This window comes from Pristiophorus japonicus, chromosome 3, assembly GCF_044704955.1.
Source record: "Pristiophorus japonicus isolate sPriJap1 chromosome 3, sPriJap1.hap1, whole genome shotgun sequence".
Lineage (NCBI taxonomy): Eukaryota > Metazoa > Chordata > Chondrichthyes > Pristiophoridae > Pristiophorus > Pristiophorus japonicus.
Window position 1 is genome coordinate 76,541,845 of NC_091979.1, and position 19,165 is coordinate 76,561,009.

Here is a 19,165-nt window from a genome sequence, read left to right on the forward strand (position 1 = left end):
GTAAAGGATTTATTCATACCTACTCCGTCTGTTTCTCATTACAAAGACTAATATTAATATAGCATTCAACCGTGTCAATTGCAGCGTTCTGGACAGTGTGTTTAGAAAGTCAATTGATGACCAAACAATTATGAACACTTTTCATCTAGTCTACGAACACTAAGTACATACATTGGACCAAAGATAAAGTCACAAAATGAGGAAAACCTTATCGCACTTATTCTATAACGTACGCAGGTTTTGTGTTTAAACAAATAAAAGGCCATTTTGTTAGTTGTTTACAGCTTAATAATTGTAACCTATGGGAATGTTTACGGGAAATTGTATCGATTCTGTTGCATGACTTGAACCCAATAAGTCAGCCACAAAGTTAAAGCTCTTATTCACATATAAATGTGCTGATCTGAGCCTCCTCCCAAATATAGAATTTTGAAAAGTTTGAAATGCAACTCGCGTTAGAAAAGCGACTTTCCCTTGCTTTAAATTGCACTTTATAAAAGATTGGTATCAAACTGATTTTCGTTAAGATCAACTGTCCCATATTTTCTCTTTGAAGGAAGCATAATACTGACAGAAATGCGGAGGATATTTGTTCTGCAGATGTTTTTTTCTCCCAGACCTTCCGACTTAGATTTCAAACTGTGCATTATTTAATTTCTCTTGGTACCCTTACTTTCCGTACTTATTATAATCCTAGTAATTTATTGCATAAGGGTGCATTCTGTATCATAATAATGACATGTATTGAAGTATTTGTTTCTGAAATCTGACTTTTAAATGTTCTTAATTTGTATAGCAAATTTCACGTGGCAAGCAAAGGGTCACCTCAGGGCATGTCAACATATACAACTGTCGTGGAAAATTATTAGTAATACTTTTTCTCCCTTTGTGCAGAATCACATGTATATTCATAGGCCACTTTGTCGTGGTCAGTAATTACTCTTCTCCAGACTGCATTGGTGGGATGGATTTCAGCCATGTCCTCTCGCTTCTTCGCTTGCTTGGCCGAACATGTTCCGATGGAATAGTGATCTATGACCTGTTTCCATTTATTTTTGCCACGGGGAAGTTTTTCGTCTTAATTTTGCAGTTGGTATTTTTTTTAAGTTTTGCAGGTTCACGATTTGTTGTCGGATTGTAACTTTGGGCTTTTTGTCTTAACATGCTTCTTTAAACTTATAAAATCATACATATACAATTGGTAACCGCACTGCTAATACTTACGTTTTATTGGGTTAGCTGCTCTGATTCTGTCTTCTGTAACTGCCTACACACGCGCTGTAGAAAATATTGATTAATATTATATCTCCTAGTAATACTCATCAAGACCTTATATTTATTTCCTTTGTCGTTGAGAAATAAATAGTTTTAAAATAATGACGAAACTGTTGCCAGTGCAAAGTAAAATATTTATCGTGTCTTTCTGAAACAAAGCTCCAGTATCTGTTTACAGTTCTCCTTTCACAAACGAGGTAATCCCAGGTTTTGGAAGGCGTGCATGACTTATTTCATGTTAGGTAAGTGGCTTAATGTTAAAATAATCAGGATTTGATGTAAACTTGGAAAATTTCACAACACGTTTATGAACTGAAAGAGCGATGACTGAATGCCAAAGGAAACGCTTAATACAATGGAATTGAATTCTTTAACTCATATTATAAGCAGATAAAAGAGTTGTTTGTCGGTTGGTTGTCATATTCGAGTATTTCTGTAACAGCAAATTATTCAATTAGTGACATTCACTGAAGTTACCTTAAGCATTTATTTTTTGATATAGCTATAAATTAAAACACACGACTTTTTGGTTTGGCTCTCTATATTTTACACATAGATATTGCATTTGAATAATAACGATTTGTTGAAAAAATTGAAAAACAAATACAGTACACTTTGCATATTCTATTTCCTCCGAATTGCAAAAATACCATCAAATAATGATATACTGAAACGATTGTGAATCTATTAAATGACGACTAAATACCCGCTTCTAAAACCGGTCCATGTGATCTTTAAGATGAATTATGATTTTAGAAATACTTTAATGAAGGTAAAAAGTCTGTCGTTTGTAGTGATCGTTTACATCTGTTCCATTTTGTTTTGCTAATTTATGATGACTTGGGAATTCTGAGTAACGTGAACCATTATTTAGTGATTTTAAAAGCTGAAGATACCAGATAAACTTGAGCGCGGCTGCCGAGCCTGTGGGAAATTGTTAGAGCACGATTCCGAACAGAATGGCCTTTATCTGGCTCACTGGGCAAAAGGAGCAAATATGAACGGAACCGAAAACAAACTACTTGTGATTCAATCAATTGCCGAACCCTTTAGTTCCAGCAACAACCCTGGCTAACTTTTTGCATCACTTGAAATGTTGTCAGTGAAACTTTCCTAAAAATGATCTGCAAACAGCTGAACTTTAAAGACGGGCATTCAAAAGTTGTAGCAGGATGAGCGTGTGCATACGTATGGCTTTTAAGCTACACCCCCGCCCCGAGGTCTCTCTCAGAAATGTCGTAAATATAGAGTGCTTTTATTTAGTTACTGTATTTGAGGGAATGTGGAGGCACAATAGTTATTTCGCTATGCTACTATTTAAATCTATCTTGGGAAAAGTTCAAAAATGCCTGCAATGTTGCTTTCTTGTTACTATCACGTCGATCATTCACCACGAATCAAAATTGGTTAAATGAGATATTAGATGAAGCTAAACGAGGGCTAGACCCTTGCTCCTTGGTAACATACCACATTTCATGGTGCCATAGCAATACTAAAAAATATGTAATACCGCACCAGAAGGACTACAAGAGTTGAAGGAAACTTGGTTTATATGACGAACTGTTCATCTGAAGAGCACATGTAGTTATTAGTGTCCCTGACGCTGTACTCGAAATGGTAACTTGGCAAAATAAATCGATACCAAGTATACATACAGTTCGGTGCAGCTGCGATGATCCTATAACGGGAGTACAGGAAGTAGGCTTTTGGGGAAACTCGGAAAATAACAAGCACTATTTAAATGTATTTAGATACAAGGACGAGACCTGTGAGTTAAGGTTCTGCACTGCTTTTCTACAGCTCCAGAATACAATATTAGGATTTTCGGAGAAGTGATACAATACTTGAACGAGCGGGTCGGAGCAAGGAGACTTCCAATAAAAGTGTAGTTTACTGCGTAGCATTTCTGTATATTGTGATACTAAATAAATACGTAACAGGATGTTTGTTCACTTTGCCTATTGGGTAAGAATTATGCAACGTATAGAATCTGTAACATGATTTAAATTCAATTTAGGGAGGGGCTCTTCCCTTCTAACTGCAACAGCTAAATTGTTGTATTGCCCGGGACAAAACTGCGAGGTAGTGATTACATATGTTCCATTTCCACGGCACAACAGATGTCAAATTGGTAACTTTGACTTGTACTGAACCTTTCACATAGCTCGAAAGCCAGCCGTAAATCGTGGCTTGTGCAATAAAGCGCAATGAAACCACGAATAATTAGGTGTTGTTCTAGACCTGTATTGGAATTAAATACTCTAATTTTAGAGATAGGCGACTTCTATTCAATCATTTCAGTAGAAACATTAAAGAACAATTATTAATAAACGAATCAAATAAATTCGGTTGCTATTCACGCTAACATGTCTATAGTTTCACACACTATTCTCAAGATCTGTGCAAAACGTTTATCATTCCTCTTGTAAATCGAAAAATAAAACAATAATTAGCAAAGTAATCATCTTTCCACTGAAGATTTTACATATAACTCATTCTGTTTTTTTTAATGAAAACATTATCGGTCCAAATATATAATGTATTTATTCGGCTAATAAAATCAGATATCGTATGTTCTTTTAATGCATCCTGGCTGTCCAGAATTTGCTCTTTGACCCCAAAGGGCAAGTTGCCTCTCCCGCCTCCTCCTCGCGTCTGATGTTATTCCGGAACAGGGACACAAACGACAAGGTGACTGACAGAAGACAGAAGATGGGACCCTCCAGGGCGGCTTATAAGAATGGAAGTGGCGCAGATGCATGCCAATCGGCGGAGAATAAATACCCACACTGTCCGTTTTATATTCAATCTTTGCAATGTGGTGTGTTCATTCACATTAATATCAACCATTATGGAAGAAAACGTTTAAATATAATTTAATAGGACATGATTGCAGTATAGTAAATAATGAACATCATCTTGACAAAGTATTTGAATGGAATATGTTGGAGTGTGCTAACCAGATATAGCAATATGAATAGATTTTTCTCATAGCAGTATATGAATCTACAGTTGTGCTTCAGATGTGTATAATGCGCAGATTTGGCATAGGCCTTCATACATAAATACATTCTCACATCCATAGCTCCAATTTTTAAATGTGTGACGCATAGTTGTGTATTCTAAATGCACATTAATATTCTTACGATCCATGTCATTATTAAGATCAAATCGCGCACTTCTGTCTTATTAAATTGTTACAACTATTATGACTGTGAATGCTGCAGAAACACTTCATAGCCCAAGTAACTTTATTTTCCCCGTGACCTCCTCAAAGGATGCCTATGCCATATAAGTGGCACGCGGTTTGTGTTATTCAGAGTATGCTTACAGCTGAAAGTTGAGTTTCACTCAATATAACATCATATAACAACATCAGCGATATCACATTTCTTTTTAATACCACTAGGATGTTCCAGAATAAAATGCCACCCAACAGGATAGTTACACTTTCTCTACGCTTTGCAATCAGAGTTTGCAGAACAAGCCACATGGTGACGTGGCTACTACCATTTAGCCAATAGTTATTCCTTCAAAATTGATACTGAATATTTGTGCTAAAATAACCTTTTAATTAAATTTGATGTCATCTACTCTAAACATGTTATTGTCAAATTTGCACGTAAATATGCAGATTTTACCCCATTAACGACCCAAGTTAAGCAGTCACTGTCTGCATTATACCACATTGGCCCGGCTTATTTTACTTTCTACAAAACAACATTATTTAATCAGCAAACGTCTAAGATCCACTTTGTCATTTAGTATATTTGAGTTAGAACTAATTAGAAATTGTTCCTTTTAACAACCCGTTATATAACAAGAAATGTAGCGCTTTTGAACTGGAAACTTTGGAAAGTTTATTTTATACCTATTTTCTATTTTTCACGAATACTTTAAGATAATGTGATGCTCTGTCAAACATTATGGTACATATTAAATATTAAAGCATCAAAGTATAGGCTTATGGCACATATATAGAATTGAACTAATTTCGTTATGTTTAGACATGGTACAGAAATGTTGGTCGGCATAACTCACACGAGCTTCTTTGTCAGATTATTTGATCAGGACATCCCGAGTAGGGTCTTATTTTGCCGCAAATATTATTTTGTTGTAAGTTGGCTGAACAATAAAGCTTATAGTCCACGAATTAACATATCTATCACCATGATGTGTATACAAATATATTTTAATGTATTACGTTTAATGCAATATTGAGCATTATGTAGCTGAAGGTCTTGCAAAAAGACACGCATGTCATTTAAACATTTTATGCCTTGGATATTATGAGCTGTTCTAGTTAGAACCCAGGAAAAACAGGCTAAAATCCACCCCTCCCCCCCAAAAAAAACTGAAGATAGACCCTCTTAGCTTTAGAAAATATTTACAACGTGCAGTTCAAATTTTAATTTGCAAACAAAGTTCCACTGATGAATAAACAATACTTAACTTCACGAAAACAGGATAATCCGCAGCATATTTTAAGGGTATTTTAAATTTTGTATTAATTTGTCGACCAACTAAATATTTTCGTTTTCTTTTCAACAAATTAACAACATTCAGGCGGTGTATATAATGAAGTAGGGATGGGGGAATGAGACACGCTTACACGGAATTTGATCTGCACCAAAGCTAGAGGGCGCTGATTTGAATTTTCTCGCGTGTCTCTCAACGTATGAATTCGTGCAAATGATCCCTCATCTTTAGGCCAATATTCACACAGCATGTGAGTTAAAAGGCTCAGGTAATCTACTAGTTCTAAATTAGAACTAAACTGCTTGTTAGCTACATTTGGCAATTTCTCACAACAATTTTAAAGGGTTGTGCTGAAGCAGCACAGGTTTCGCGTTTAGAAATGCAGCACAGGCCCGTTGGAAGTGCTTCAAAGGAGCAAGTCTCCAAATCTGACTAGATGCACGGAATGTGACGAAAGGTTTTATTTTATTAACCTCCAGGAAACAGACTCAGAGTCTAGTCAAAAATAGAAATGCTTTCTTGGTATTACAAAAACGCTGAGAGCAAAAAAAAGAGCTTCAAAAAATCTAATGAAATTGATTTGCCGCTGTTACTTTTCACTGTTAGTCGCAAATATTGGATAACACAGGTACTCTTCTCAACCAGACAACAAAGTGCAACTCCGAGAGAGTCCACCCCTACTCCACAGGTGTCGGGCTATACCTGACTGCTTAATATAATCTCCTCGTTTCATGATCTTACGACTCTGCAGAACATCGCACTACTTTGCCACAGGTACATTGCAAATCCACGCGCACACCCTGATGTACATAGTTATGTTCTGGGAAGATTTTGACTTTTGATAGCAATTCGGCTTTCACTTTCCACCAAACATAAATAAAATATAAAGGGATATTTTCAAAATATATTTGGGTCAAACACGTGCAATTGTTTCCGTACTTTATATTGAGAAAAAGCAAACCCTTCTGTTCCGTGCATGGAAGAAATTCTACAACTATAGGTAGCCACCTTAGAAATCTATTGTTAAAAAAGTATGATCGTATAAACTTCCTTCTGGTTAATTGAATTGTATTTTAAACTGATAATAAACTTTAACTATTTGTACCAACTTTTAAGATGGTCGGATGAAGAAAATAAAAAGCAACGATTTATCATTACACGGCTTTAACAGAAAATGTATTGCGCTTTAATCTTATAATAGAACGCATCTTTTAGCAGCGGTTATTTTCTTACAACTAACAAAGATTGTAGATGCGTATTAGGAAATTTAATTTTTGTATTCCTCCTTGCATTTTTATTCTAGATTGTATTGCCTCATAACATAATTTTTCTGACACTAATGATATACCATGAGAACTATTGGGTTTCATCTCACCATTTAGGCATACCTTTGGGCAATGAATAGTTTAAAAATGTATAAAGCCAATGCCATTTATCACAGATATTACTAACTAGGACTTTTCAACAGTTACAAGTGTATTTTCACAATTATCTTGGCAAGTAACCTTTAATCCACTGTACAGTATGTTTTGTCTAAAGGAGTATTTCATTACTATCCTGACGCTAACTGGCAAGGCCATTGCTTTTGTTTTTACTTTAGAAAAGTTAGGATAAGACAATTATAGCCAAGATTTCCTCTATTTCCTGTAGGTGGTTGAAGGAGCTGCAATATTTCCTCTGATCGCTATTTTTTTTAGCGAAATGTTAAGTGCATTTTGCTTTTAGTCCTTGACTACAAGTAATGAACATAGGGAACCCTCTATCTTTACAGTGTTCTAACATGTCACGACCGGGAGGAAAGAAATTCCACATGCTGTTAATCTAGTGGCTCATGATTTGGGCATCACAAGATTATGGGGAAAGGAATAGGTATCAGACAATAGTCCAAAGAACAAATCGCCAACAAGAGTCTTTTCTGGCAAGGATAGTCGAAAAGTCTCTACTAAGTTTTCTTGTTTTTTTAATACTGAGGGTTAGCTCTCAAAGATTGAAAGAACAATCGTCATTTATCTCAAAAGTGTTATTTACAAACATACAGAATCTCATGAATTGTAGGCCCCGTATGGACAACCATTTGGCTCCAGATATGGGCAATAATAGTACAGATTATATCAACTAAACAGGAGCATTTCCAAAAGTTTAAAAGCTTGTCATTTTCTGTTTGAAATACATTTCCAATAATCGTGGAGTATTTCAAAAATAAAATCTGTGGCCCTCTTTTGTAAAGCAAATGTAAACGAAAATAAAGTGGAAGAGAAAACAAAGGTCTGACCTTAACTGTTCACCATTTTGTTTCAGGAATTAAATTATAATTCATGAAAAATTTGCGGCTAAAATACAAAGAAGTGGAATAACTTTGCACCTTTCTGTAGATTTCTAAATACATATACATAAAAAAGCAAAGCAATTTCTTCAACCTCAGCTTTATAACTGACCTTCCTAATGCATGCATTTACTGAAACGTTAGAAAAAACAAATGAAAACCGCGCCTCCAAAATCAGGATATTAAATATGTGAAATCAATGCCATGCCAAATACTCAAAAGTCGGTTGAAAGCTGTTGCAATGTTATTTGGATTTTGTTTTGCAATAGTGTCTAAAGGCGCTTCACGGTAAATCCCAAACCTATTTTGGGGAAGCGATATAACAATTTTCAGATAAAAGTGCTACATTGTACTTACAGACTTTAATTTATAAGCCCTCCTCCCTCATTTAATAACTCTGTCGATAATTGCTTATTTTACAATTTTGGTGCATTTTACAAAGTAGCGCTCGCTCCTATTAAAAAAACGGGCATGTTTGCACTGGCGACATTAACGAGAGCCAAGAAGTCTAGCTGATGTATGTAATTATTATCCCCATCATTTATTTTACATTGCTTGATGCTAACTCATGTGGCTTTCAGAAGGAAAATAAAAAGTGCGATACCAAACTATTAGTCAGAATGTGCACCGAGCACAGTCTCCACTTTATTTGAAGCTACATCATTTCTGAACATAGTAAAATCTTTGGCATGTAGCGGCGATTCATTACGTAGTTTGTCTTCAGAAAAGACCTGGTTCACATAAAATCTCTAGACCTGACATCGACTAAAACAATTAGCGACAACATTGAAAACGAAAATGATAAAATCTCCGTCAAGTAGGGATCGCTAGACATCTCCTTACCTGAAATTAAATATATACAACGTCATAATGTGTTTGGTTATATATAATTTTAAAATGCTTGTATTATAATTCAGTCCATATAGATACACGCAGATCGAATTTAAATAGCACCTGTCACAGTCCTTTATTTCAATAGAATAAAACGGAACAACTTCAATCACTGTCCTCCTTTTCGTCTTGAACTGTTGTGGTGGAATGATTGTAAAGTCCCTGGGCCATTAGATGGAGAGCCAAGCCGTTCTTCAGGCCACTGGCTTTCTTGATCTTGGCCCTCTTGTTCTGGAACCAGATTTTGATCTGGGACTCGTTCAGATTGAGTTCTTGTGCTAAAGTTTGCCGTCGCTGCTCGGTGATATAGCGATTGGTCTGGAACTCGGCTTTGAGTCTCTGCAGCTGCTCGGCTGTGAACGCTGTCCGCGGCCGCTTGTCTTCCTTCTCACTTTTCTTCTTCTTCAGTTTTCTAGTGCGGGGACCTGTGGAAACCGCAACAGAGAGGGAAACAATAACAAATGGTCACGTTTTCATATTCCTCCTTTAAACGAAAAGCGTACAAACCCTTCAGAAGCCCATAAAGCTAAATATACATAACAAAATGCACAGTCCCCTTTAAATAGGCGGCCATATTTAAAGTATTAAAATTAACAAAATGGCGCAAAGTTCATTTCCCACAACAGAACAATACTGCCACAAGGAAGGAGCATTTTATTTTATGTTGAATCCTGTACGTTATCCCATATTGCAGCGTATGTTGCTTTACCCTGCTGGAATTGTACGGTACATTATTATTTCGAAAGGTCTTTCAGTATATAAAAGTTCATTAACATTATAAAGGTTTGCACATTTCTGTCTGATTAGCTGGTCAGTTGTTACTTGCTGTAAAACTGAATGCAAATAAGACGATAATACTGCATATTTTCTTCAGAAAGATAGCGAAAAGACCCGCATGCAGAGTATTACTTTTCAATGGTAAAAATGGAAAGGTCCAATAATCACAACAAGGACGGGATGCCTTTTTATCTTTGAGTAAAAATAATGCCTTATTATCTTTGAGTAAAAATTAAATATGATTTTTTTTCTGCTTTCAAACACTCGTGGAGTTATGGACTCGGCCAATGGACAACAGGTCTATTGGCCGAGTCCATAATCTATGTTAATATCCCCACACCTACAAGGATAAAATGTACCGCATTTTTAAAAGCAACAAACTACAATTTATGAATTGTAATAGGCTTGGCTTGAAGCGTGAGCCAGTTCAACTTCTAAGCTGATCGTGTTGCAGTTTCCATTCAATGTTTTGAATGTCTGTTCGGCGTGCCGACTTCCGCTTAATATTGTAGCAAAAGCTGATGATAAATTAATCATGTAAATTTAAGCCAGTGCCTTCAGACTGTGGATTCTCAGCAAAGAATATAAAACCCCAAAGCAACATGCAGCAAAAAAATCTCACTTTGTATTAATTTCACAGAAAATAGCACCGTGCATATATAAAATGGGAAATATGTTGCTTTGTGTATGATTGTTTCCTTTAAGCTCCAGATAAAACCCAGATTTCAGTTGCACTGCTGATTTATAGCAAATTTATCTTGCATAATCCTATCCCAACAACTCCTGTATTACGTATCATTATGTATAAAATTAGACAAGTCAGCGACATGTGAGTAAAACAGAGGGGGCAGAAAGCAGACAAACAGAAGTACACTAGCAAAATAGCAACAATCTGACGCTGCCCTAAATGTTGTGATTAGATTTAATGCGATAACTGGTAGTCAAAATTCCCCTCGTTGTTATTTAATACTACTCTGAAATAAACTTTGAAGAATTCCCCCCAAAAAGAAGCCGCATCTATCGAAAAATGCGTCTAAACAGTGATTGAAAATGTTAATAAAATCTTTTTACTACTTAATTGAAAAGCTAAAAAGTGACGTTTTGCTAAATGTTTAGCCTGACAGCTCAATCAATCAATCAACTAGTCAATCAAGCTGGCTTTTCTTAGTTTGAAGAGCTCGGTGCCATGAAGAGCTCGAACTACACGGCTTGGACGGAGAAGTTTACAGGATCGCTTTCATTGGAGAAGGGATTGATCTTCGGTCTCGGCGAAACACGAGTGTAACCAACCCGGCCAGGCCGCGGTACACATAAACCAATGCACAAACCATCTGGTCAGATCTTTAGTAAACTACTACACGAAAGCAGACACTAAATACTTCCTTAATCGATGCTTTCCGATTCTTGCGCCTCATAGGAATGTTATTTATGTCCAGTTGTGCTATTTATATCCGGAAGTGATTCCTTGCTACTTTTAGTATTACATCGACTATGTAAAATTGATCAGTCTGTTATTTTCGAGTAAAAAGCGGCTTTTATTTGCGTTGCAAGAACCCCGAGTAGACCAATATTGGGCATATATCAATGAATAAGAATTAATGAACTCAAACAATGATTTTAAATCATTTTATGAGGCCAGGTCGAATTGCATGTTCGACTTATCTTTACTGAACTGGATGGGTCCAAACACCATCAAAACAAACATTCGTGATGTTCACTAACAATATACGCCAGAAACACAGAGGCAAATATATTGCTAGACTGGATTATTGAATATAGTGGACTCTTATTTCAAGTTAGAATTTAATTTTTTCATCGGACACTAGCAAGCTGCTGAACTGAATTAATTCTATCCGTATTACCAAACTATCTGCTCGGGCGTTTAGACACTCGAAGAGTCGAGTAATATGAGTCTTGTGGTTTGTAAAAATGATCACACTTATCTAGATCTCGACCCTTTAGTTTCATAATTAAGAACGCACTTAAACTGTAGCTGAGCGCACAGTCTTGTATACCTTCAATCCCTGGCCGCGAGGCCTGCAATACTTTGATCAACATCAAGGCCCAAAACTTCAAGTCTTGCTTCGTGTCGCTGTTTCACCGGTTGTGTTTGCCAACTGTTTAAACCGTATAACTTCATTACTATTGATCTGAAACATCTCAAAGTTTAATTTTTGACACAATCTTCTCTAGGCAGCTTATGGCCGGGACTAGCCGTGCCTTTTCGATGCCACATTTTAGATAGAAAAATAAACCAAAAAGCGATACAGATATATCTCACACAAGCAGTTGACGATTTGAAAACAGCTCTAGCTTTCAGTTTCTATGGATTTTAAAAAATCGAAGCAGCCATTCGTCTGTTATAGATTTACAATTTTACCGTTTCGAACAAAAAACGGAGGCAATTAGTTGTATTTTTGTTGTTCAAGTGTACTATTTTCTTGCTCGTGTTATAAGAACTATAATGTCTTACCAGAAGAGGGTCTGTCTGAATATCTAGTGCAATAAACCCAGGCCGGCCACATTAGAGCCGCCGCTGCTGCTGCTGCTGTTTTGATTCCATCACTGTTAGAGATAGGTTCTGCATTGGCACCCACAATCATAAGCGCCGAGCCCGTGTTTTCTGCATACTTTGCCGAATTAGTTCCATTGCCTTCGTTCTGCTTTGGTTGTGATTGCTTGGAGGACTGCGACGAGCTGTCACTGCAGTCCGAATCCGCACTGAGACTCGATGCGTTCGATGGCCTGCTAAGTGGATTCACGTTTTCTCTGCCGGACGTCTGCGCCCGATCTCGATCCTTCTTGCACCCAAAGTCCGGCCTCAAAATATTATCAATAAAAAAGTTCGTGTTTCTGTGCGGCGGCTGCGCCGCTGGATGGGGCTGTATTTGGGGAGATTGAAAAGGTGGAGAGAGAGAAACGCTTTCCGCCTCGCTCGATTCTCGACTCTCCACCCGATTGTTTTGCTCCTTTTGCTCTTCCATGTTTCGAGGGGACTGTCAGTTTCGCCGACTTGCTCGTTTCCCCACTTGATCGGCGACGTATCCACAAGCCAGGGGAGCCCAACACCTTATTCGCTCACTTTTGACAGGACTTGTTCTATCTCACTTTTCAACGACAGCTGCTCTATGTACTTGGCATGGTGGGTGTTTTGGTAGTTTCACCTCCACTTTTCATACTTACTGTGCCATGCAAAGCTGGCACTGCACTGATCTTTGTTTGCAGTCCGTGGCGATTCTCTGACAGTGCGAGCTTTGCAAACTCCTAAATCGCCGCGTCTCTCAGGCACTTTTTCAGCGGCCGGAAGCACGTGAATGGCAGGCACGTGCGATCCACCAATCAGCGGGCGCTGCGTCAGGCCCCCGGGGTGGCCCCCCAGTGACGACACTGACGCTGGCCAATCGTAGCCGCAGCTTTCCCAAATAAATAAAACCCAGCTCCAACGTGATGAGGGATTCACCGCTGCGTCTGCAGATCCACTTCCCTGTGTCTTTCCAATAAGCAAACGTGAAAAATACCACGAAAATTTACACCCAAATGTACATTAACGAAGGCCAAACTTTTCTGAACGTCCTAATGATTGTTTATTGCATTTTAAAACAAAGTTAATTGTGAAACCATATTATTTTAAAAACTAAATAGTTTCGTAGGTTTCAATAACTGGAATATAGTTAATACATTAACTTGTGTTACACAACAGAAGCAGCATTCTTTATTGTTAAAAAAAACAGTGAGTACAAAATTGCTGTGAACTTCATCGCGAAAGTACTGCCAGAATTCATAGTTTAGTAAGATTAAAAAGTACCTACGTTTGTGATGCAGTGATAGTTGTATTTTGCAACTATACTATGTATGTATATATTTCTACGTATACAATTGTGCCGCTCAAAGCACACATAATTGCATTTTGCTTTTATAGATGTTGAATCTGTGCAGCTTATCCTTATATATTCGCCTCTCTCTTCCCTTTCCTCTTATTGATGAAGGTAGCAGCTTCTAATGGATTATTAATACACACTGCTTGCTGTATTAGTAGCTGTAGACTAATAAGATTCCGTTAAGTTTTGGATTGAGATGAGCTATGAACCCAAAAGTTGAAGTTCCTCCCTTCGAAACACTGTCCCAGAATCGTGAGAAATAAGACAATGTATGATGCTTCTTTTATACATAGAAATAAATAAACTCACACAAGATAGGGATGATATAAGATGAGGTAGAAAAACTCTCCCCATTTTATTGTGGCAGGGGAGAATTATAGAATGAGTTAATATTTCCAAAGTTGCAGTTAATTATAGGGTAAAGTTCTGCAAATTTTCACAAAATAATTTAAACATTGGCACTGAGTATGTTAAGCATTTTTGTCCAATAAAGATATAAATTGTCTTTACGTAGAGGTCTAGATGCAATTAAATCGGTACGGGTCTTAGTTTTGATTTTTAAAAAGTAAACAAAACTCTTCAATAAAACAATGATCCTTCACAAAGAATAAATACATTAACGTGTTTGTTTTGGATCGAGGAAAATACCTGTACCTAAACAATGGTCCAATAGTTATCCCCAGTGTGATTGCAACAAGGAATGTAATCTCAGCGACAGAGTAATGTCAGCTATTTTAAAATGTGTGTAAATAAGTGGAGAAAGAATGATGCAAATGAAAAAAATTCACGGTTTTTGTCATTGAACATACAAGCAATTATAAGCGATTAACGTTACGCACGTTTGTATGAAATTAAAACTGATAACAGTCTGTAAATGATAGCCTGTGAACCCAATTCTAATAAATATCAGTTACCAATGAAAGTGCTGCAAATATATTCATTGCTATAAGTTATATTTTCATTAAATAAAAAAAGGTGGTGTCACATTGCAGTTTTCCATTTTTTTAAACAAAAATGCAGACTAAATCGTTTGTATATTGAAACCAAAGAACAGTGGAACAATGCTAAATCACGCGTATCATGTTGCAAGTATTCTTTCGTATATGTGTTACTTATAAAACCCCAGAAGTTTTAAGAAATATTCCAGAAAGCCAGTCACTCTAAGCAAAAAGAACAATTTGAAAAACGCGAACTGGCAAAATATTCATTTCTGCTGTTTGAAAGTTTCTTTTCAAAAAAAAGTTATAGTACAAAATAACCGCTGAAAACGAGCACCATTCTTTAAGAAGTAGGAAATAACGAAACTGTTGTTTCGAAGAAGGCGAACAGTAAACAGCAATTAAATATGGTGCTGTTTTAACAAAAAGCCAAGCTTCCTTTGGAACCAAAGGTTTATTTATATTTAAGTTAGCAAAATTGAAATCTTTATCCCAAAAGCGAGCCTGGGTACTTAATTAAATTCTAATTACGACACTATCAATATCCCATTTAGCCACGTAGCCATTGTTGGATTCAGTCCCTTTCATGCAGTAAATGGAGTATCGCTGGCTTATCTCGACTGCAAGAGACGCCTTGAGAAGCACTGCAAAAGATAATTTATAGGTTTTAATTACTCTTCATTCCGCCTGATCAGCTTGGCGTTCATCACATGTGAGTGAATAAAATCTGGTCAAAAGCACTGTCAGTATTCCCTGGCAAGACGCTTAATCAAAGTAAGCAGGGCGATATTACACGCTGAGAGATCCTAAACGTAATTTAGAAGCTGCTGATAAAGCTGGTTGAATAATGCTCCAGCCTTTTGAGACACCATTTACAGAAATGACTTTATTGACGGCTTAACGTCGGTAATTCATTTTACCTTTCATGTATTGGAGCTTTGATTTGTTACAGTAATGGGATGATAAATGCACTGGTGGCGTATAGCTTTTATTATTGAATATAATACACACACCCAGTGCAAATCCTGTATATACATCCTCGAGCTAAGGAAGAAACAAAACGAGCTGAGGAAATGTATACACAGTGGCGCCTAAGAAGAAAAACCTCGAGTTTTGTATCACAACATAAAGCCTGGGAGAGGTGTCAGGTGATTTACTTTTAAATACGAAAAACACAAAATGTAAATTATAGGTTCCAAGTGAGTGTGTTCGTTTGTCTGCATGATAAAGTAGAACATACATTGTAATAAAAACTATAGATTATGCAAGACACGTAAAGTAAATCACTGTTAAAACCAGTAACCCTAAAATAGTGCAAACATTTTTATCATTTTTCTAACTTGATTTCTCACCGGTGTTTTCCTCTTATTAAACAGTCTGTTATGACACTGAAATATACAACTTCTGTGCCCAACATATCTAAAGGTCGTGATCAAATCACTTTCGGCTACTCCTTGAAGGACGTAAATGAGTTGTTCCCATACAATGGATTTCATCGCTCCTACAGCGAATCGGTGACCAGGGGTTTTGTTTGAATTGAATGCGAATAGATTTCTTCCACAAATGCACCATTCTAATTAGGAGCTGTAAGGTCAAGCTGTACACATTCTATGTCCCTAACGCTAGACATCGGAAATGTGTGGGGCAGCAAGTCATTACCTGCCGATCCTTTCATTGTACTAATTCAACTCTGATCAAATGATTTAGTACCAATTTGTAAAGGAACCTTAGAGACCCCATTAGTTTAAGAAAGTATAATAACGCGTTCATGCAATCTAATTACATAGCACATTCGAGAAAATAGAAATACATTTTCTGAATAATCGTGTTATCTTTAAATGCCATTGTGAACTGTACGGTTTAATAAAGTAGCAATATCCTTTTGCAGAACCTATAAATGTTTGTTAACGCCAGCAAATTATTGTCATATCACCGTTACTTACTCAAGATGTACCACTAAATTTGCACATTTTGAATATATTAGGATCACACCAATCAAGTCGCCATTTTTACTTTCGAGCCTGCAATTTCTTTGCAGTATTTAAACTGATTTTTTTTTCAAGTTCGGTAATATTTAGAATAATTATGTTGACCGATTGATTTCTATCACTTTACATTTCAACCCACAGAGAGCGGCAAGGCCTTTATTAGGACTGGAAACAACCTCCGTGTAACTAATTGTGTTTTGAACCTCTGCCATAAGCCGAGGCCGGACAGCTTTCAGCGGAAAGTCCACTCACATCGCTCTGGACATACAAGTGTCACGTGCCGCGGTTTGTGAATGTGTTGGCTGTGGACTCTGGCTCCACATCTGAATAAAATCTGCAGCTAACGAATCATTTAACGCTCAGCTGCATCTCTGGGCACAAAGCAGACGAACCGCAAACCCCGGGAAACCATTACTTTGAGCATTCAAATATAGACTCAATACACGCACCGCATTTTCAATACAGAATAATACACTGGAAGACAAGGAAATAGAAAGATGCAATGTTTAAGACGGAACATTTCAAAGGTTATTAAGCAATATTGTAGTTTTTTGTAGTAGACGATGATCTCGCATGCTATTTCAAGTTCGGATATCCGCCCCATCGTGGTGTTAATATGCATAAACGTGAGTGGAAAATAAACATGCAGTGTAACACAAAACAAATACACAATTTCACGAAAAAATCGCTAAATAACACTTATGTTTGTGTAACCCAGCAATCAAACTGTGGAATGTAAGTCGATCAGAATGTCTCGATTACCACAATCGCTTTGTTTTGACCATGCGTTTTGATCTTAGATTACACTGAACACATGTCAAATGTGTGCTGGCCTTCCGATATCAAATCAATAAATACAACATCAATTATTTGGAAATAGTTCTATTATGGTAACTCTCTTAAAATTAAGTTTAAGCCGGACCGCTCTACAATGACTACAAGATGTGTATTTCGCGTTGAGAGTTTTAATTGTATCCACTAATCGTGCGCTACACACTTCAGGTTGTTTTGAATTAGTTGCCCTATTAAAGCGCTTAACCAAAATTAGTACCAAGTATAAAGAAGGGAAGGATATGACGCGTAGCTCATAGTATTTTAAACTGCTATATTTTTTTTAACAAATGACGATTTTCGTACACATTATTAGACACACTTTCAATAACTGGTACCAAACAGTAAAACTTCTGTAAATTGGTGAAAATATACTTCTTAGAAACAAAAAGTGCACCGACGTTCAATGCAAAAGTCTGTGTCAGAGCAGACTTTTTCATGATGTAATTCTGCTGCGGCCCAGTGGTAGCTCAGGGAATTAATCATCCCAGTTATTGGTACATGAAGAACAATTCGCAAATAGCTGCAGGCCAACATTCTCACTTTCTCTTTATATAACAAACAACACACAAGTATTCGAGATCTATGGGTGGGAAGTCACGGAAAGTGGATTGCGCTTCAAAGGTGAGTGCACTAATCAAGCGAAACAACCGACTTGGTGGCAAAGGGAAATAACAAAAAGACAAGGCATCAGATCCAATTTATTCTGCACGATAATTTACAATCGCAAAGTATTTTCTTCAATCGCGTAAGACTTTGATGCTTAATAATAGGGCTTTTTCATCAAAACATGTCTTTCCTGTGTATTTAGAGAGCACACGGAATTCCAACCGTAGGTTCAGAAAAATGGCATTCTTCACCTTATCTTTCATGCTACCCCGAGGCAATTTGTGACAATGCTTTTTATTCAGTGAAAGACAAGGCAGATTTATTTGAACACAAAAGAAATCTTACGGAGGAACCTCCGAAATGTTTCTGAATTTGCTAGTGAAAGATAAGTTATTGTACCACTTCCGTATGCAGTAGTTATAATTTTTCAGAGGTTAAATGACGATGATTGCATAGTAAGTATATTAAAGAACGATTTCGTTAACTGTCGTCTGTGTACATCGTTTTAATTGACAAATATGCGGCGTAAAGTATCCTGTCAACGATATAGTTTTATTAGTTTTGTGTCTTAACAACAACAAAAGTAGCAATTTATCAAGTGGTGCACTATCTTCTACAACAGTTCCGCATTCGACTGTCTTCCAGGACGGGTCCTGACAAAAGTGTATATTTTGATTTAGACGAGGCAAGTTCAGCCGGTGTATCTCACATACTTGTGCAGATTAAAGACCGGAAGCGCCACCTAGCGCAATTGATCTGGTCTGCGTTAATCCAATCCATTCAAATAATTTAATACGATTATTTGACAGAAGTTATAAAGTACATATAATATGTAACAGCAATTTTAGCAGTGTGAGGTAATGATCCATTCACATTGCTTGCACTGTTAGGTTATTTGTGCTTGAGTAGAATCGACATTATTGCAGTTTTGGAGTCATAATTTTGTTCGGATCGCTTTCCATTTTAAATACAGACGTGTTCGGCCAGAATCTAGCTATATATTTAAAGTTTAATTTATTTTAACAGTTAATATCTTGAAAAATTCAATTATTCTGTCAAAAGCAAAACGTCATATCGCTTTAATTAGGAATAAATCAAATCTTTCTGTTGACGCTATTGTAATTAAATATTTCGCCATTGTTTATCTGGACCAATGTAGTAACAAAGTAAAATGAA

At 36.8% G+C, this 19,165-nt stretch overlaps 1 protein-coding gene across 1 annotated transcript; it reads right to left on the minus strand.

The window, feature by feature from the left end:
* Nucleotides 1-8,714: 8,714 nt before the first annotated feature.
* On the minus strand, nucleotides 8,715-12,993 carry en1a (engrailed homeobox 1a). Its single transcript, XM_070874493.1, has 2 exons — nucleotides 12,219-12,993; nucleotides 8,715-9,393 (listed from the first exon to the last, which is right to left on the minus strand). The coding sequence occupies exons 1-2, from the start codon at nucleotides 12,727-12,729 to the stop codon at nucleotides 9,074-9,076; spliced, it is 831 nt and encodes a 276-aa protein (XP_070730594.1). The 5' UTR covers nucleotides 12,730-12,993; the 3' UTR covers nucleotides 8,715-9,073.
* Between the last annotated feature and the right edge of the window lie 6,172 nt (nucleotides 12,994-19,165).